This window comes from Bufo bufo, chromosome 4 (assembly GCF_905171765.1).
Source record: "Bufo bufo chromosome 4, aBufBuf1.1, whole genome shotgun sequence".
Lineage (NCBI taxonomy): Eukaryota > Metazoa > Chordata > Amphibia > Anura > Bufonidae > Bufo > Bufo bufo.
The window spans coordinates 98,192,660-98,210,666 of NC_053392.1; the positions used below are offsets into that span (position 1 = coordinate 98,192,660).

At 42.4% G+C, this 18,007-nt stretch overlaps 1 protein-coding gene across 2 annotated transcripts in view; it reads left to right on the top strand.

Annotated features, from left to right (window-relative positions):
- MYT1L (myelin transcription factor 1 like) overlaps positions 1–18,007 on the top strand; it is a 246,238-nt gene that overhangs the window by 92,250 nt on the left and 135,981 nt on the right. For both annotated transcript variants that reach the window (XM_040430991.1, XM_040430992.1), the window contains exon 5: positions 12,774–12,779. In XM_040430991.1, the coding sequence (XP_040286925.1) occupies positions 12,774–12,779 (6 nt within the window). The remainder of the gene's footprint in view (positions 1–12,773; positions 12,780–18,007) is intronic.

Consider the following 18,007-nt stretch of genomic DNA (forward strand, 5'->3'; position numbering starts at 1 on the left):
CACACCTTGTGCTTTTGGGCACTCCAGTGATGTTGCAGCTCTGAAATATGGCCAAACTGGTGGCAAGTGGCATCTTGGCAGCTGCACGCTTGACTTTTCTCAGTTCATGGGCAGTTATTTTGCGCCTTGGTTTTTCCACACGCTTCTTGCGACCCTGTTGACTATTTTGAATGAAACGCTTGATTGTTCGATGATCACGCTTCAGAAGCTTTGCAATTTTAAGAGTGCTGCATCCTTCTGCAAGATATCTCACTATTTTTGACTTTTCTGGGCCTGTCAAGTCCTTCTTTTGACCCATTTTGCCAAAGGAAAGGAAGTTGCCTAATAATTATGCACACCTAATATAGGGTGTTGATGTCATTAGACCACACCCCTTCTCATTACAGAGATGCACATCAGCTAATATGCTTAATTGGTAGTAGGCTTTCGAGCCTATACAGCTTGGAGTAAGACAACATGCATAAAGAGGATGATGTGGTCAAAATACTCATTTGCCTAATAATTCTGCACTCCCTGTACAGCGAGGACGAGCTACTAGAGGACAGTCAGCTACTGGCCAGCCAAGATGTGGAGGAGACATCCACCACTTCCTCCGGTAGGCGGGCAAGTAGTAATGAGGAGAGTGGCATGGGAGCTGGTGTTGCGAACGATCAGGCTCCTGACACAGAGATCGTTGAGGAGAACATTAGTGACGTGCAGACAGTACTTGATGATGATGATGCAGCTGATCGCACTTTGGAGCCGGGTGAATTAGGGGCTTCATCATCATCGGGAGAAGAGGGTGGCAGCTTGCTCGTGAGGCAGCAGTGGAACCAGCAAGTCGCTAGCGTGGCCAGGAGTCAGGAGGGTGGCAGCAGTGGGAGGTCAAACAAGCCCAGGGTAGATCACCCGCTTCGCCGGAGCCTACCTGCCTGGAAAGTTGTGGTGCAGGGGTTCACGGAAGCAGTGGCATTAGCAGTCAGTCATTGCGGAGTGTTGGGGTTAAAAATACCTACGTGGCAGTTTTTTTCTAATCTGTGGGCAGAAGGTAAAGCGTGGCCAGGGTTCCAATGTTGGCACCACAGCCCTGCGTCAACATATGCAGCGTCACCATAAAGTGGCCTGGGAGAGAGTCTTTTGATGTTACTGCCACCTCCACACTATGTCACCTTGCCACTCTGTGGTCTCCTGATGCTGCTGCCACCTCCACACTATGTCACTTTTCCACTTTGTGGTCTCCTGATGCTGCTGCCACCTCCAAACTGTCACTTTGCCCTTCTGCGGTCTCCTGAGGCTGCTGCCACCTCCACACTGTCACCTTTCCACTCTGTGGTCTTTTGATGTTACTGCCACCTCCACACTATGACACCTTGCCACTATGTGATCTCCTGATGCTACTGCCACCTCTACACTGTCACCTTGCCACTCTGTGGCCTCCTAATTCTGATGCTGCCACCTCCACATTATTTCATTGTGCCACTTTGTGGTCTCCTCATGCTGCTGCTGCCACCTCCACACTGTCATTGTGCCACCCTGTGGCCTCCTCCTGATGCTGCTATCGCCACCTCCACACTGTCATTGTGCCACCCTGTGGCCTCCTCCTGATGCTGCTATCGCCACCTCCACACTCTGTCATTGTGCCACTCTGTGGCCTCCTGATGCTGCTGCTGTCACCTTCACACTGTCATTGTGCCACTCTGTGGCCTCCTGATGCTGCTTCCACCTCCACACTATCATTGTGCAACCCTGTGGCCTCCTCCTGATACTGCCGTCACCTCCACACTCTGTCATTGTGCCACTCTGTGGCCTCCTGATAATGGTGCTGCCACCTCTGTCATCATGCCACCCTGTGGCCTCCTCCTGATGCTGCTGCTGCCTCCACCTCCACACTCTGTCATTGTGCCACTCTGTGGCCTCCTGATGCTGCTGATGCCACCTCCACAGTGTCATTGTGCCATTTTGTGGCCTCCTCCTGATGCTGTTGCTGTTGCCACCTCCACACTCTGTCATTGTGCCACTCTGTGGCCTCCTGATGCTGCTGCTGCCACCTCCCACTTCATAACTGGGCCACTATTTTGCCCTTTGGCCTGGCTGAGATCATCATTTATAGTGTTGAGCATGAATATTCGAATATTAATCGCGAATATCGCAACTTCGATAATTCGCGAATATTACGAATATACTGCTATATATTCGTTATATCGAATATTCGTCATTTTTTACATCTGAACAAATAATTCCTCCCTGCTTAAAATGCTTTTGGTCAATGAGTCATTGGCCCACAAGCAAGAAGCAGGGAGGAATCATGACTTTAGATGTTGAAAAAAGCAGAATATTCTAAAAAACAAATATATAGCGAAATATCGCAAATTCGAATATTGCCCCTGCCGCTCATCACTAATCATTTATTTTACCCTTCTTCTGATCTGTCAGAAGGAAGGAAAAATGAGACGCACAACGGATCCTGTCTATGTAACAGCTCTAAGGCCTGCATGACATTGTTCCTATTTTGCAGCAGAATTGGCTTATGATTTGGTAGCCAAAAACAGTAGTGGGTACAAAACACAGAAGAGATGCAAATATTCCATTCACGTGTCATCTCTGTTTTGGATCCACTCCTGTTTTTTGGGCTTTAGCAATACTGATGGATTAATGACCAAATGCTGACCGAGTGAAGGCAGATGCTCCACAGACAGGATCCGTTTTTTCTGGGTTATTATTCTGACGGATCAGAGGAAGGGCAAATTAATCAGTGACGTCAACACAAACTTACTGCTGACACCCTCTCTACTCTGTCGGGGGGGGGGCTCTACTTGTATAGGCGTTTAATAGAACAGGTTCTGTGGACATCTATGTGGAATCAACTGTCACGGCTGTATGTGAGCAACAATAGTATACACAGTAAAAGAGCTACTGACCGGACCCAAACTAGGGAAGATAAAGGGTGACCCTTTATCCCTATGCTGCTAAAGCACATGCCCGGATCCAAATGGCAGAACGAGGCATGCCCACGTGCCTAAGACTGATGACCACTGTAACCCCTACAATAGTGGAAGGGGCACAGCCACCGGTGCCCTACTCAGTATATGGAGGGAACCGTGGCCACCTCAGATCCAGTCAGAAAATAATCAGGTACACAACAATGTCTGTACACTTAGCTGAAGGTGTTGCAGCCGCAGAGAAGACGGATCCAAGGACAGCTGGCAATATCCGGAGTGCTTGCTGCAGCAGAACACAGGTCCAGTGAACTGATAGCTACAAGTGAAGATACTAAAGCAAGAGCTACAACTGAAATGAGAACTATAATCCACGCCCTACAATAGGAGGAGGGGTGATATAAAGAGAGGGAAATCAAACGCATGAGGAACAGCTGGGAGGAAGGAAACCAAAAGTAAACAGAGCAGTGAGAACTCCTCCCAGCTCTAGTAGTGACATCATCACAGGGGTGGAGAAACAGAGCTGTGAGAACGTCCCAAAGCTCTGGTAGTGACATCAACTGACAACGGTGTAAAAGGAGTGTGCTTCTTCTTGACGCTAACATCGACCTGTAAGGCTGAGTTCACACTTGAGTTACTTAGTCAGTTTTGGTCCCGTAACTGCCCAAATAAGTGAAGTGTGTGCAACAGAGGCGTGGTGCGCACTGGGGTCCCTTTAAGATGATATAAGTATTTCATGACACCAGTTGCAATGAAGCAACAACAGGACAGAGTCCCTTTAAGGAATGGTGTTGGTACCCAGGTGTATGAATTGCCGAGTGGTATAGGGTGGCCTCAAATGTCCCTTAATGTTTTGTGCACGTATCACGGTGCTACTTCCTAGGTACGCTGGAACCCCAGGCGTTGGCTCTGAAGCAGACAAAGGGGGTAGTTTAATTGTGGGAAGAAGAATTTATTGAGTCCAGACCTTGTATATAGTTGAACAGCAGCTTTACTTAAATAAACGTTCATCAGAAACAGTCTTCAAACTATGTCTTGGTTCTAGCAGGCTTTAGCATTAAAACTGGCAGGCAAACTCGTCTCTGCTACGTCTGTTGCTCTCTGGCTCTGCTGTACTGCCAGGCTGGCTATATAACTTAGCCTTTGCTGTATGATGCACTTTCCTTCTGTAGTCTGTCTCTTAAGTTATACCAGGGAACTTTCTTCCTGGCGTCTGAGGCTTCAAGCTTCTACCTCCATGTCCAGTTGCGCTTAGGGTGCTCTGGCTGGCTTGGTTTGGGCTTGGGTACCGCCCGAAGAGACGTGGGGTAAGCTAGGACTGACCTCAAACTAACTAGTCTCCACCTTTCCTTAGAGGGTTAGAATGGAGAGCAGGGTTCCATTTTCTCTAACTGTAGCTCTGCCGTGCTTGCTTCCTGGAATAAATGCATATATGAAATTAGATTAGCATACACAGATAGAAGCAGGGCGTAGGAGTGGAAATGCCACTCGGGGCGTTACATGTGCACTGATTCTAAGAGCGACGCCTGTCATCTGCATGTAATAGTGACTTACAGTATTATTTCACTACCACGGCAGACTCCCTATGCGTGCTACTGCAAGGTGCAGTGTTCTACAATACTATAAAGGCTCTCTGCAGCCAGGATATAGCAGTTTTTTAATGCAATTCGCCATGAATAAATTCGGATTGAACCAAATTTTTTCTAAAAATTCGGGGAACCGGCCAAATCGAATGTTTGAGAAATTTGCTCTTCTCTAATTACGAGTCTCTGGTACATATATAGAAGGGCACTGCAGACACTACAGTTAACACTCCTTGCTCCTCTGCTTATCTGTTACTGCTCAGCAGCGCTGATAGATGGCCCCTTCACTTCTGAAGTTCAGGACTTTAGAAACTTTAAATTGCTTTGGACTAGAAGAATTCTCTGTGGTGTTTCCCTCCGTGAATCTACAGACCGTGCACTGCCACATTTACCCTACAGAAACCACAAGTGCTCTTTGTTGCTCATTGAAAAACAAGAGCTGGCATGTAAAACTAGCAGGGCAACAAATAAATTCTTCGACCCCCTCAACCCCGACCCTATTCCTTGTGGCCGCAGATAAAGGGTATGTGTCACAACCTATTGTTTAAATCAAGTTTTTATGTTAAACATAATTTGAAAGAATTTTTGGTCATTATTAATTTTCATGTAACTATTTAAATAAAAAATCTTAAAATACTACAGTTTTTACCCTGGTCACTAAGCCTAATAATTGGCCCTCTTTCTTGTTCTCCAAAGACAGACAGATTGATAAATAGATAGATAGATACTAGATAGACAGATACATAGATACATAGATAGATAGATACTGTAGATAGATTATGTAAGGGATCGTCTCTTTTCAGGGGGTCACACTCACAGATATCTCACCAGACAACGGATTTTCATGTCCAAACTGTGCATTTATTTTGACGGTCTTCTTACAAAGAATAGTCCAGTTTACATCACTGGGTGGGGTGAGGTTCCCGCACCGCCAACACTTAAAACACAAATAAACTCCTGCCCATCTAGGCGCTATATAAACAAAATACATCCCTACCTCACTCATAGAGCACAGTTCACACATGGACAACATATGCGGCATTCCTCAGCCAACATCAATACTGCAGCCTCCAGGCTGTGGCAACTCCAGTACCTTCTGGGGGAGTGTGGCCAGTAGTCCTCCAGACGCTGGCCGTGCAACCCTCGTTCTCTAGGTGTCGCTAGGTCCTCCAAACCTCAGGCTATTCAAAGCCTTGTGGCCCCTCAGTCCTCCTGACTGAGACCACACACAGAGCCTCTGCTTCACAAAACAGTCTCGCTCTCCCGCCTCAGACTGACCTACTCTGAGGCACTTTATGCCAGCCTGATTACAGCAGGCCTCACCTGCGATCACCTCAGGTAGAAAGGAAAACCCGTACTGGAAGGGTGTGGACTGGAAACTCCCTCTACTAAGCCTAGCCACCAGTCCAAGTAAAATCCAGCCCAACAAATGTATACAGAAATGTCTCAGCAAACTATGACTACTGCCACTCACTGGATTTTATCTGTCTCACCCATCTGAGGTACCTGAAGTGGGACAACACACCTTCCAGCACTGTTCACATTACCACAATAGATAGAAAGAAAGAAATATAGATAGATAGGAGATACGTGGATAAAGAGATAGAAAGATAGATAGATAGATAGATAGATATAAGAGAGACGATGATTGATAGATAGATAGATAGATAGATAGATAGATAGATAGATAGATAGATAGATAGATATGAGAGAGACGATAGATAGATAGATAGATAGATAGATAGATAGATAGATAGATAGATAGATAAATAGATACACAAGAGCCACCATTCAAAGTAAGTTATGGTCACAGCTTATCTACTCTCAGTCCCCACACAATAATCTCTGCACAGGTCACAAAGCATGACTAGAAAACTCTCCCATAGAAGTCAATGACCATCTCCTGCCTATTGTGCCTCTGATCCATGCGGCTGATTCCATAATCATGAAGAGCAAATAAAAAAAATAAAAAAAAAAACATGTAAATTGATTAGAAAAAAGGAAGAATATGTCATATCACTATCATCTGGTTTGAATCAGAAAAGAAAATATAGGTAATAAATTTCCTTTTACCCCTTCCAAACTGGACATGGCACTCAGTCGACACCATAGCCAGAGTGTGACTGCTGTGTTCCATAGAAGACTCCTGCAGACAACTGTCTGTGATCGTAGACAACTCCGATCATGGACATTGAACCTCTCAGATGACATGATCAATTGCAACCATCACATCTGAGAGGTCATTAAGAGGGGAAGGCACAGACAACAACCGAACACCATTGCTGCGACAAGATCGTGGGATCTATTCATGCCAGAATTCCAGCTTCAAAAAGTTCAAAAAACTGCTTTTCTGACTTTTTTTGGATCATAGCACAAACATTTTGGGGAAATGTATCATGAAGGGAATATTTGTAGTCAGTTTTGCTTTAGTCTGTATGGGCATACCTTATTTCCACCCACATTTTGAAACTTGATTGAGTGGTGTAAAAAATGTTAAAAGTCGCAGATTTTTTTTGCAAGCAAGTTTAAAAAGTCAAAAATGCCACATTTTATGACTTTCTGAATCCATGAAGACATAATAAATAATGGCCTTGAAGTTTTTTGTTGCACTTGTCCAGTTTTTAAAAAATGGGCGTGATTATCTGCCTTAGGCTACTTTCACACTAGCATTTCTATTTTCTGGTATTGAGATCCGTCATAGGTTCTCAATACTGGAAAAAAAACTATTCCGTTTAGTCTCTATTCATTGTCAATAGGGACAAAATGTAACTGAACAGAACGGAATGCTCCAAAATGCATTCCGTTATCATACCGGAGAGAAAACCGCAGCATTGCTTTCCGTCCTTTTTATGTCCGCCATGTGGTGCTGGGCAAGATGGATCCGTCATGACCCACAATGCAAGTCAATGGGGACTTCTCTGACACAATCTGACACAATAGAAAACGGATCCGTCCCCTATTGACTTTCAATGGAGTTTATGACGGATCCGTCTTGGGTATGTTAAAGATAATAGAACCGGATCCGTTCATAACAGATGCAGATGTTGTATTATCAGTAACGGAAGCGTTTTGGCTGAACCCTGCCGGATCCAGCAAAAATGATAATGTGAAAGTAGCCTTAATTAGTTTCACTCCAGATTTAACACTGAGACTTTTTTAATATCACAAAAAAGCTGAAAGTTAAAACATTTATTTTTTATCCCTCCCTTTTCCCATAATAAAAATAAACAATAACAAAATAAAGATCATATGCACCATTACATCACAAAAGGCCCAAACTATTAAAACCTAAATGTATTTATCCTGTACGGTGAAATCTGTAATAAAAAAAATCAATATGGCCAAATGTCATTTTTAGGTCACTTTACCTCTCAACAAAAATTGAACAAAAAGTGATGAAAAAATCATACACAAAATGGTATCATAGATGTAAATATAAAAAAGTTATGACGATAAAAAGAAAAAAATATTTTTATTAAGTTTAAAATTTTTGTTTTTAAGTATTAAAACTATATAAATGTGGTATCGCTGTAACCATACTGACCCAGAGAATGAAGTTCACAGGGCAGGTAATGCCATCAAAATGAAACCCATAAAACTATGTTGGGATTACGTTTTTAATTTATTCAATTATACCCCGTTTGTAATTTTTTTCTAGCTTCCCACTACATCGTATGTAACAGTTCTAATTCTGCAATTAGAAAGTACAACTTGTGCTACAAAAAACAAGCCCTCAAACAGCTATGTAAATGGAAAAAAAAAAAAAAGTTATGGATCCGGGAAGGCAGGGAGTGAAAAATAAAAATGCAAAAATTTAAAATCATCCTGGGCTGAAAGAGTTAATACAACAGACATAAATATATATATTTTTGCCATTTTTAATATTCATTTTTTTGAATCTATAGTATCAGTGAATTAGAATTTCACATGCATTGATCTCCAACTGACTTAAGCTATACGCATTTATGACTAGCAGATGTTCACAGACACCTTCCCGAAACACACAGCAGAAAATTATTTCACAAGAGCTCAGGAACAGGTGCCGAGGAGATATTTCCAACTGTAGTATTACTTTTTTTTTTCTTGGAGACAAAACTAGTTGGCAGGAGCTGTTGAATAAGCTGTGCTCATGTCTGCAAGGGAATGATAGCATGTAGAGTCATAGGAAAACCGCATCCATAACACAGATGCTGCTTTTAGCCCTGCTTATAGAAATCTGTGATTTCATAAACCTATTGGCTGGGATTATAGACTGCCTGTGGTCACAATGAACATATTGGGGATATTTATCATCTCCCTACTTCAGTTTTCTGGCAGAAAAAAACCCCTGTGTTTGCAACTTTCAACTCTTAAACTTTCATAATTACCAAGTGATACGCCCCACACAAAATATAAATTATCTTTAATATATATGTATATATATCAGCATAATCCCTAAACAAATACAGACTGTTTCCCCTCAACATACAAGGTCAAAGGTTCAAAGGTATATCATGCCACACAGGATAATGGTAAGGGACCCAGAGCATGGGAAGGCAAAAAAAAAGAGGAAAATACCCTCTATTCTATATCGTTATCCCAGACTGAAAAAGGTTTATACAACAAACATCTTACTGCCACCCCAAAAATGAAGGAGGTCATTTACTAAGCTGAAATATGCCTAAATTAGACATATTTCAGGCGCACATGGCGGCGCAACAGTTAGCGGCACCGCTATCTGCGACTTCACCCCGCTCACGCCAGTTCTAAAATCGTGGGCTTGGTGTGGGCAGGGAAGGGGACGGGCGAGTAGGCCCATCTCATTCATCATTTTCTATGCCTATTTTAGGCGTATAAAATGGTCTAAATGTAAGGCTGCCCAGAAGCTGACTTATAGTTAGAACTGGCGCTGGATGCGCCGAAGTTATGGAGAGGCCGGATCCTCCGCCAATTATTATTTATTAAGATGGTTTTAATAAATGTGCCCCAAAGTTCCCAATATATGCATAAAAATAATAGTATTACTTACCGACCAAGAAAAATCCAAGTCGATACGTGTGTTGAGATGGCAGTCCCCTACTTTCTTGGTTGATATTACTATTACTTTATTTTTGTGGTGGCAGCAGGATGTTCTCAAGAATATCCACAAGATATGCCTAAATGTGTAATAGATCCATGTCCCACCTCTGGAATCTGCACCTATCTCTAGAGTGGGCCACCTCAATACTGTCCCACCTGGATTCGGTGACCAGAGATGGTCAGAAGTATGACAAAAAGCAAGCTGCCCTGCTTCTATAGCTTCAGTAGAAGGGAATGGAAGTACCTGAAGAAGCATGGCATAGCTAGCTACACCATGGATGGAGCTGTGTAGTGGAACCACCAGAGAACAGCTGATCGGTGTGGGTGCAGGGGTGACTGATCCCCGCTGATCAGACATTGGTGGCCTGTCCTGAGGATAGGCCATCATTAGTGATTGTTGACAACCCAGTAGGGTTGAGGGAAAGGGTTATTAAAGTTAATATAATGAATCTTCAATTTAGTGTAAATTAGAAAGGAAATACTGAGAGAGTAGTGGATGCATGGAATAGCCTTCCTGCAGAAGTGGTAGCTGCAAATACAGTGAAGGGGTTTAAGCATGCATGGGATAGGCATAAGGCCATCCTTCATATAAGATAGGGCCGGGGGCTATCCATAGTATTCAGTATATTGGGCAGACTAGATGGGCCAAATGGTTCTTATCTGCCGACACATTCTATGTTTCTATGTTTCTATGTTTCTACACAGGACAGAGGTGACATGAACATGTCTATACATTTTCTTTTTTAACTACAAAGATATGTCTATTTTGGGAATTCCATTTTATTACAAGGCTCTCTGATAAGACGATCAGCTGTGATCTGTGGGGAGACTTGGCATATGTTCACTTTCCTGCAGCACCACCACAGGGAAAATGAACCATTAGATTGTGTCCATTGAAAACAAAGACTGTTTGTGTATAGCATGTTCATGCCTGGTCCTCCAGAACCTTGATTGATGGGACAACTCTGTCTTTGTAGGTGCTCTCTTTTTCAGCTAATTGATGGAGGTCAGAATGATTTTCTTTGGTAATTAAATGAAGGGTTTTCTGATCCAGATAAACCCCTTTGAATTACAATTTACACCAATATTTAACATGATGGCCATAAAAGGTTCACATAGTGGGCACTAAGAGAATCCAATGTGTACAGCAACCTACACCGGAACTAAGGGGCTCTAGGTCAGGGGGCAAACCCATGGTCTGCAGACCACATGCAGCCAACAGAGCCATAGTTTGCGATCAGCTGTGTTTCTGACTGCAGCTCCATACAGCACTGGATTAAAGCTCTAAAAGAAAAAAAATATATAAATATCTTCAGAGGTCTTTTAATGACCACTTTGGGAGATATGTTATGTGGCCAAAAAAGGTTGTACACCCCTGATCTAGGCGATGCTGAGCTTTTGCTAGGGCTTTCCTTTCACTGAACAAACAGTCCAGCCCTCCAACAACCTAAGAGTCTTTTGTGCTGATCCAAGAATAAATTCATAAAATAAATAAAACCATTAATATTACAGACACATATTTTTTATTAACCGAACCACATGTGATTTCAAGGAATAAAACACGACCACGATCAATAGCACAGAAATGTTTCCTTGCTTTTATGTTGTATTGCATTATTGAACATGTTTCATTCTCATACAATGGGGGGATGTGATACTTTCATAACGGATGGAGTCTTATCAATAAGGCCATGTCATGTACACTACCCATCCAACCTTTAGGGCTCATTCAGACAGCTGTAAGTGTTTTGTGGTCCGCAAATTGCAGATCTGCAAAACACGGATACCAGTTGTGTGCGTTCCGCATTTTGCGGAATGCACAGGGCTAAGGCTATATAGAAATGCCTATTCTTGTCCACAATTGTGGACAAGAATAGGACATGCTCTATATTATTTGCGGGGCCATGGAACAGAACTACGGATGCAGATAGCACACGGTGTGCTGTCCACATCTACTGCGGCCCCATTTAAATAAATGGGTCTGCACCCGTTCCGCAGATGCAGACCTGTACATATGAACATCTGAATAAGCCCTTACTAATATCCATATCTGACAGACTGACGCACAACATTTATTAAAAATATATATCAATAGAAGATAGATAGATAGATAGATATTAGATAGGTAGATAGATAATAGATAGGAGATAGATAGATAATAGATAGGAGATAGATAGATAGATAGATAGATAGATAGATAGATAGATAGATAGATAGATAGATAGGAGAGAGATTATAGATAGATAGATAGATAGATAGATAGATAGATAGATAGATAGATAATGAGAGAGATAATGAGAGATAGATAGATAATGAGAGAGATAATGAGAGATAGATAGATAGATAGATAGATAGATAGATAGATAGATAGATAGATAGATAGATAGATAGATAGGAGATAGATAGTGTGGGGATTTGCTCTGGTAGACAGGTTAGCGGACACAGTATAGTATCAAGGAACCAGGTTGTAAATCAAACTTCAGTGTTTTATTCATACTCAGCAAAACATAACAGTCTTGGTGCTTGTTCATACACAGGAAAACAAAACAATGTTCACCTGGAATCATAGGTGTCGGTTCACACCCGGCTGAAAAGTGACCTGGCAAGCTACCACGCCTGTTTGCAGTCTTCAGCCTTCAGCACAGAGGACTCCACAGCTTCACTGTCAGATGGAGGTAGATTCACCCCACCTGATAGTGCTGACTGCTTTATAAGCCTGCCAAGACTCGGCCTGGAATGTGGGGAGTAGTCACCCACCCAGCACTTTTGACTACTCCCAGTAAAAGCCGTCCCGGATCAGCTTTGCAGCCATACTAAACAGCTGAAGTGTCAGACTGCAATCTGCAATAATGACACTTGAGAAAAATCGGCTCTTACCTCACCGAGGCCAAGAACGTTGGTGACACATACCGACTAGTGTTGACTGTGCCAAACACATCGGTATGCTCGTGTGCTCTACCGAGCACCCGAGCACAATAGAAGTCAATGGAAGAATCCCAGGCACCCTCTGCTCGGAAGAGAAGAGGGTGTCTGGTTAACAAAAAAGGTTAGAAATTGATGGAAACCCCATCAAAATGGCTTGAAAACAGCATTAAGAGGATGGCTGGATGCGTATTGGACTCCTATTATCTATTACATACAATAGACAACCACACAAAGGGTATATGCCAAAAACCAGGTACTGTATGTGGAAGCAAACAATCTATCCATGAGACAGATAACAGTCAGCATACCTTACAATGGAAGCTTTGTGCACTATGACACATTCCAAACCAGCTCTCATCTGACTGAGAGCCAGTAAGCCTCAAAGTCGCTTCACATCTGTTGGATGGCTTGGGTGGACCTGCGCACCTAGATCAATATAATTTGGGTGACAAAAAGTTTTATGATTGTCCTAACATAATATTCAATACCCTTTCTATATAGTTTTGTCATGTAAAAACTAATTTGCTTAAACATGGGCATATGGAAAAGACATGCAAATGAGCAGAATCTGGCTTGTTTTTCAGCTGAAAAACCATTTGTATGGAAAATCCAAGATCTACACTACTCATGAACAGCGCCATCTATTGGTTTCATAGTCTTATGACAAGATTATTAGTCTTGTCATAAGACTATGAAACCAATAGATGGTGCTGTTCATCTTGTTGGGGCGCTAGTAAGTGGGGCACCCTGCTCAACAGAGTCCACACACTATAATAGCCTGCGCTAACACTGAGGTGTATATCGGATTTCTGCTATCGTTCACACATCTTCTAGCACTTTATCTGCGGTAATTTAAGTTTGCTAGGGTGTATCTGAGGACTATTGTACTGCTTGTAATGACTCATGAACAGCGCTATCTATTGGTTTCATAGTCTTATGACAAGACTATGAATCCAATAGATGGCGCTGTTCATGAGTAGTGTAGATTGCGAATATTCTAATCGCAAATTTTTATCTGGAATTTTCCATGCAAAAGGCTGAGTGCTACACGGTGTGAAGACTCTGTTAAGCAGGGTGCCTCACTTACTAGCGCCCCAACAAGATGAACAGCGCCATCTATTGGTTTCATAGTCTTATGACAAGACTAATAGTCTTGTCATAAGACCCATAGTCTAATAGTCTTGTCATAAGACTCATTGTCTAATAGTCTTGTCTTGTCATAAGACTATGAAACCAATAGATGGCGCTGTTCATGAGTAGTGTAGATCGCACATTTTCTATGCAAATGGATTTTCAGCTGAAAAACAAGGCATATTCTGCTCATTTGCATGTCTTTCCCATATGCCCATGTTTATGCAAATTAGTTTTTACATGACAAAACTATATAGAAAGGTTATTGAATATTATGTTAGGACAATCAGAAAACTTTTTGTCACCCTAATGATATTGATCTAGGTGCACAGGTCCACCCAAGCCATCCAATAGATGTGAAGCAACTTTGAAGCTTACTGGCTCTCAGTCAGATGAGAACTCGTTTGGAATGTCTCATAGTGTGCAAGGCTGCCACTGTAAGGTATGCTGACTGTTATCTGCCTCATGGATAGATTGTTGGCTTCCACATACCTGGTTTTTGGCATATAGCCTTTGTGTGGTTGTCTATTGTGTGTCATAGATAATAGGAGTCCAAGACGCATCTAGCCATCCTCCTAATGCTGTTTCCAAACCATTTTGATGGGGTTTCCATCAATTTCAAAAAAATGTTTGCTTCTTCAGAGCAGGGGGTGCCTGGTTTGATGCTCGGGTCTCCCATTGACTTTCATTGTATTAAATTGTACACAAGCACACGCAGTATTCGGCCGAGCACTGCAATGTGCCGAGCATAGCGATGCTCGAGCCGAAAAGCAGTTCGGCCTAGCATGCTCGCTCAACACTAATACCGACCATCAATGACGGCCCCTTGTTCCTTCCTACAATAGATAGATAGATAGATAATGAGAGATAGATAGATAGACAGGTAGATAGATAGATAGATAGATAGATAGATAGATAGACAGACAGATAGCTAGACAGATAGGTAATAGATAGGAGATAGATAGATAGATAGATAGATAGATAGATAGATAGATAGATAATGAGAGAGATAATGTAAGATAGATAGATAGATAGATAGATAAATAGATGCGTCCAAAGAACGAGGCAGCACTCCAAATTCTCGTGAGGGGGTGATGACCCAATTTATTTCCCAGGCAACGTTTCAGCCTACTCAATGAAGCCTTTGTCGCTTGACAAAGGCCTCATTGAGTAGGCTGAAACGTTGCCTGGGAAATAAATTGGGTCATCACCCCCTCACGAGAATTTGGAGTGCTGCCTCATTCTTTGGACGTATTTTACAGTGGAGGAGAAGCCTGCCTTCCCTGAGGAATTGCACCCTATTCACACAGTCTGACTGTGCTGCTGCTCTATCTGTGTTGATAGATAGATAGATAGATAGATAGATAGATAGATACGAGATAGATAGATAGATAGATAGATAGATAGATAGATAGATAGATAATGATAGATAGATAGATAGATAGATAGATAGGAGATAAATAGATAGATAGATAGATAGATAGATAGACATACAGATAGATAGATAATAGATAGATAGATAGATAGATAGATAGATAGATAGATAGGCAGATAGATAGATAGATAGATAGATAGATAGATAGATAATGAGAGAGATCATGATAGATAGATAGGTAGATAGATAGATAGATAGATAGATAGATAGATAGATAGATAGATAGATAGATATTTTGTAACATTTGACTTTTTTCTTCCCCGTTATAACTAGTAAATAGGAGACCGTTTTCATCCATACAGACACAATAGGACAATGTTATTGGATTTTCTTTTGTGATTCACAAAGCAATTTGTGTAAATGTGAGTATTCCACCCAGGCGATGATACAGTCGGGTGTCTGCCATTCAGCTATTATCTGTACTGTACGGCTGTGTTTCCATGAGAACCATGAAGCGGTGTACTCAGGATGGGGGCAGCGGCAGCGGCTGAACTTTCTGACAACACTTTGGAGACAATAATGAGTCTTTACAATGTAATATAGAGGTGCAGTAGCTCTACTACAGAAGTCGGGGTCATGAGCATTATTCCTGTAGGCTAAACAATGCATTCACTACAGTAGCAGGCCTCCGCTGAGTGCTGCAGACAGGGAATTAGAAATACAGTATATTCACATGGACCGACAATCACTGTAAGTATATGTACCAGAGTTATTCAACAGACTCTCATGGGGCGGCATACAGAATGGACCTTGTGACCACCAGCTCAGTTCCCCTTGCAAGTACGGCACCCTCTGCACTTTGATTGACAGGGCCAGGCAGTGAAATTTTAATCAGATCCAACACGAAGAAGTAAAGAAATCAGCGTCACCACTTGCAGGATGTCATCATTCCGTTATTTATTGCGATTTGCAAAACATGCATAAGAGCATCACAGGGCTGAGGCGGACAAACCTTTACTTAGAACAAAAACCGCCTAAGAGGTGTAAGGCAGCGACGGCCGTTTCGCACGATTGTGCTTCTTCCGGCTACCTGTGTGATGCAGACAGGTGTGCCGGCCTATTTAAGGAGGAGCGTGAGATTAACCCCATGAGGGGTGTGTAGTTCTCAAACGCAAAAGGGCATCACCTGTGTGCGTGTTACAATGAAAATCATCCACAGCAATCAAGTAAAATCTCAGATAAATACACTAAGATCATTTCGATCATTAAGACCTAGGGGTCCCATGGCATCCGTGCAAATTATCCATCGCGCTTCTTTTTGTAATAAGAGGCGATACCTGTCACCTCCTTGTGTCATGAATGGGATCACCTCAACTCCAGCAAAGCCCAGGCATTTTTTATCTCCCCCGTGTTTCTGCCATACATGGTCTATAAGACGGGGGCAGCCTTTCCTTGTTCTGATGGAGTTTAGGTGCTCACGGAACCTTTCTAACATGGGCCTAATTGTCTTACCTATATAAAAAGCTCCGCACTCACATTTAACCACATATACAACGTATGCGGTTTTGCATGTGCAGAATTGTCTAATTCTGTGTGATACACTCCCTATAGAGAGGACCTTACCCCGGAGGATGTATCCACAGAAGGAGCAATTGCCGCATAGATGGTTTCCTGAGGGTTTTTTCACGCCTAGCCACTGACTTGGGTTCTGTTCACACTTCATGCGGCTACTAACTAAATGATCTCTCTGGGTATGTGTTTTTCGAAAAGCAAAAAGTTTTTCTTTATCCGTGAATTTACCTAGACTACTCTCATTCTTTAACAGATCCCAATTATCGTGGATAATTTTTTTGATTGAGTCATCCATGGGGCTATACTTAAATACAAACACGAATCGGTTATCTTCCTCAAGTTTCTTACTTTGATGTAGTAATTCCTTCTGTGTGTTTTTATCTGCCCTGATAAACGCTTCATCCAGCATTCTCAAAGGATATTCCCTCTTCAGTAGACGATTTTTTAACTCAGTAGCCTGTCTTACATACCCATCTCTATTGCTGTTGATGCGCCTTCATCGTGTGAATTGTCCATATGGTATGGCCTCCTTCTCACTATGTGGATGAAAGCTTCCATGGTGTAGAAGGGAATTAGAAGCAGTGGGTTTACGAAACCCCTCTGTTACAATTTCCCCATCGCGTATAATGACACAGACATCAAGAAACTCCAAAGTTTCCCCCCCAAAATTTAGGGTGAAACGCATGTTCATGTCATTCTCGCGATTTAGATAGGAAACGAATTCTTCACACAAAGCACGAGTTCCCCTCCACACCATGAAGACATCATCCACGTAGCGCAAAAACATCTGTATATTGGTCAGAAAGGGATTATTTGTACTAAACACATATCTACTTTCAAAGTTATTGAGGTATATATTGGCAAAGGTACACGACACTGGCATCCCCATCGCCATGCCGTGTACCTGCCGATACCACTGTTGTCCAAACCTGAAAGTATTGTTGCTCAATACAAATAATAATGCTTCCTCAACAAATTGGACATAGGTTTCATCCTTATCTGTGGACCTAAGCATATCCACGACAGCCCCTACTCCCGCTCGCTGGGGAATGCGAGTATATAAGCTTTCTACATCCAATGACACCAAGTTCCAATCATTCTGCCACTGAAAATCCTCCAGTGCCAAAAGGAAGTCCTTGGTGTCTTTCAAATAAATAACTGATTTTTTCAGGGCTGGTCTCAGGAGCCAATCAAGGTACTTCGACAAAGGTTCAGTCACCGACCCGATCCCCGCCACAATGGGGCAGCCGGGGGGTCGGGTGGGTGACTTATGTACCTTTGGCAAAAAATACTATGACGGCTTTTTGGGATATGTTGGTAGCAATTTATCAATACTAGTGCCAGCAAGGAAGCCAATACTAATGTATTTTTGCAGCAACTCTCTTAATTGTCCACGTAGTGTGAAGGAGGCCATACCATATGGACAATTCACACGATTAAGGCACATC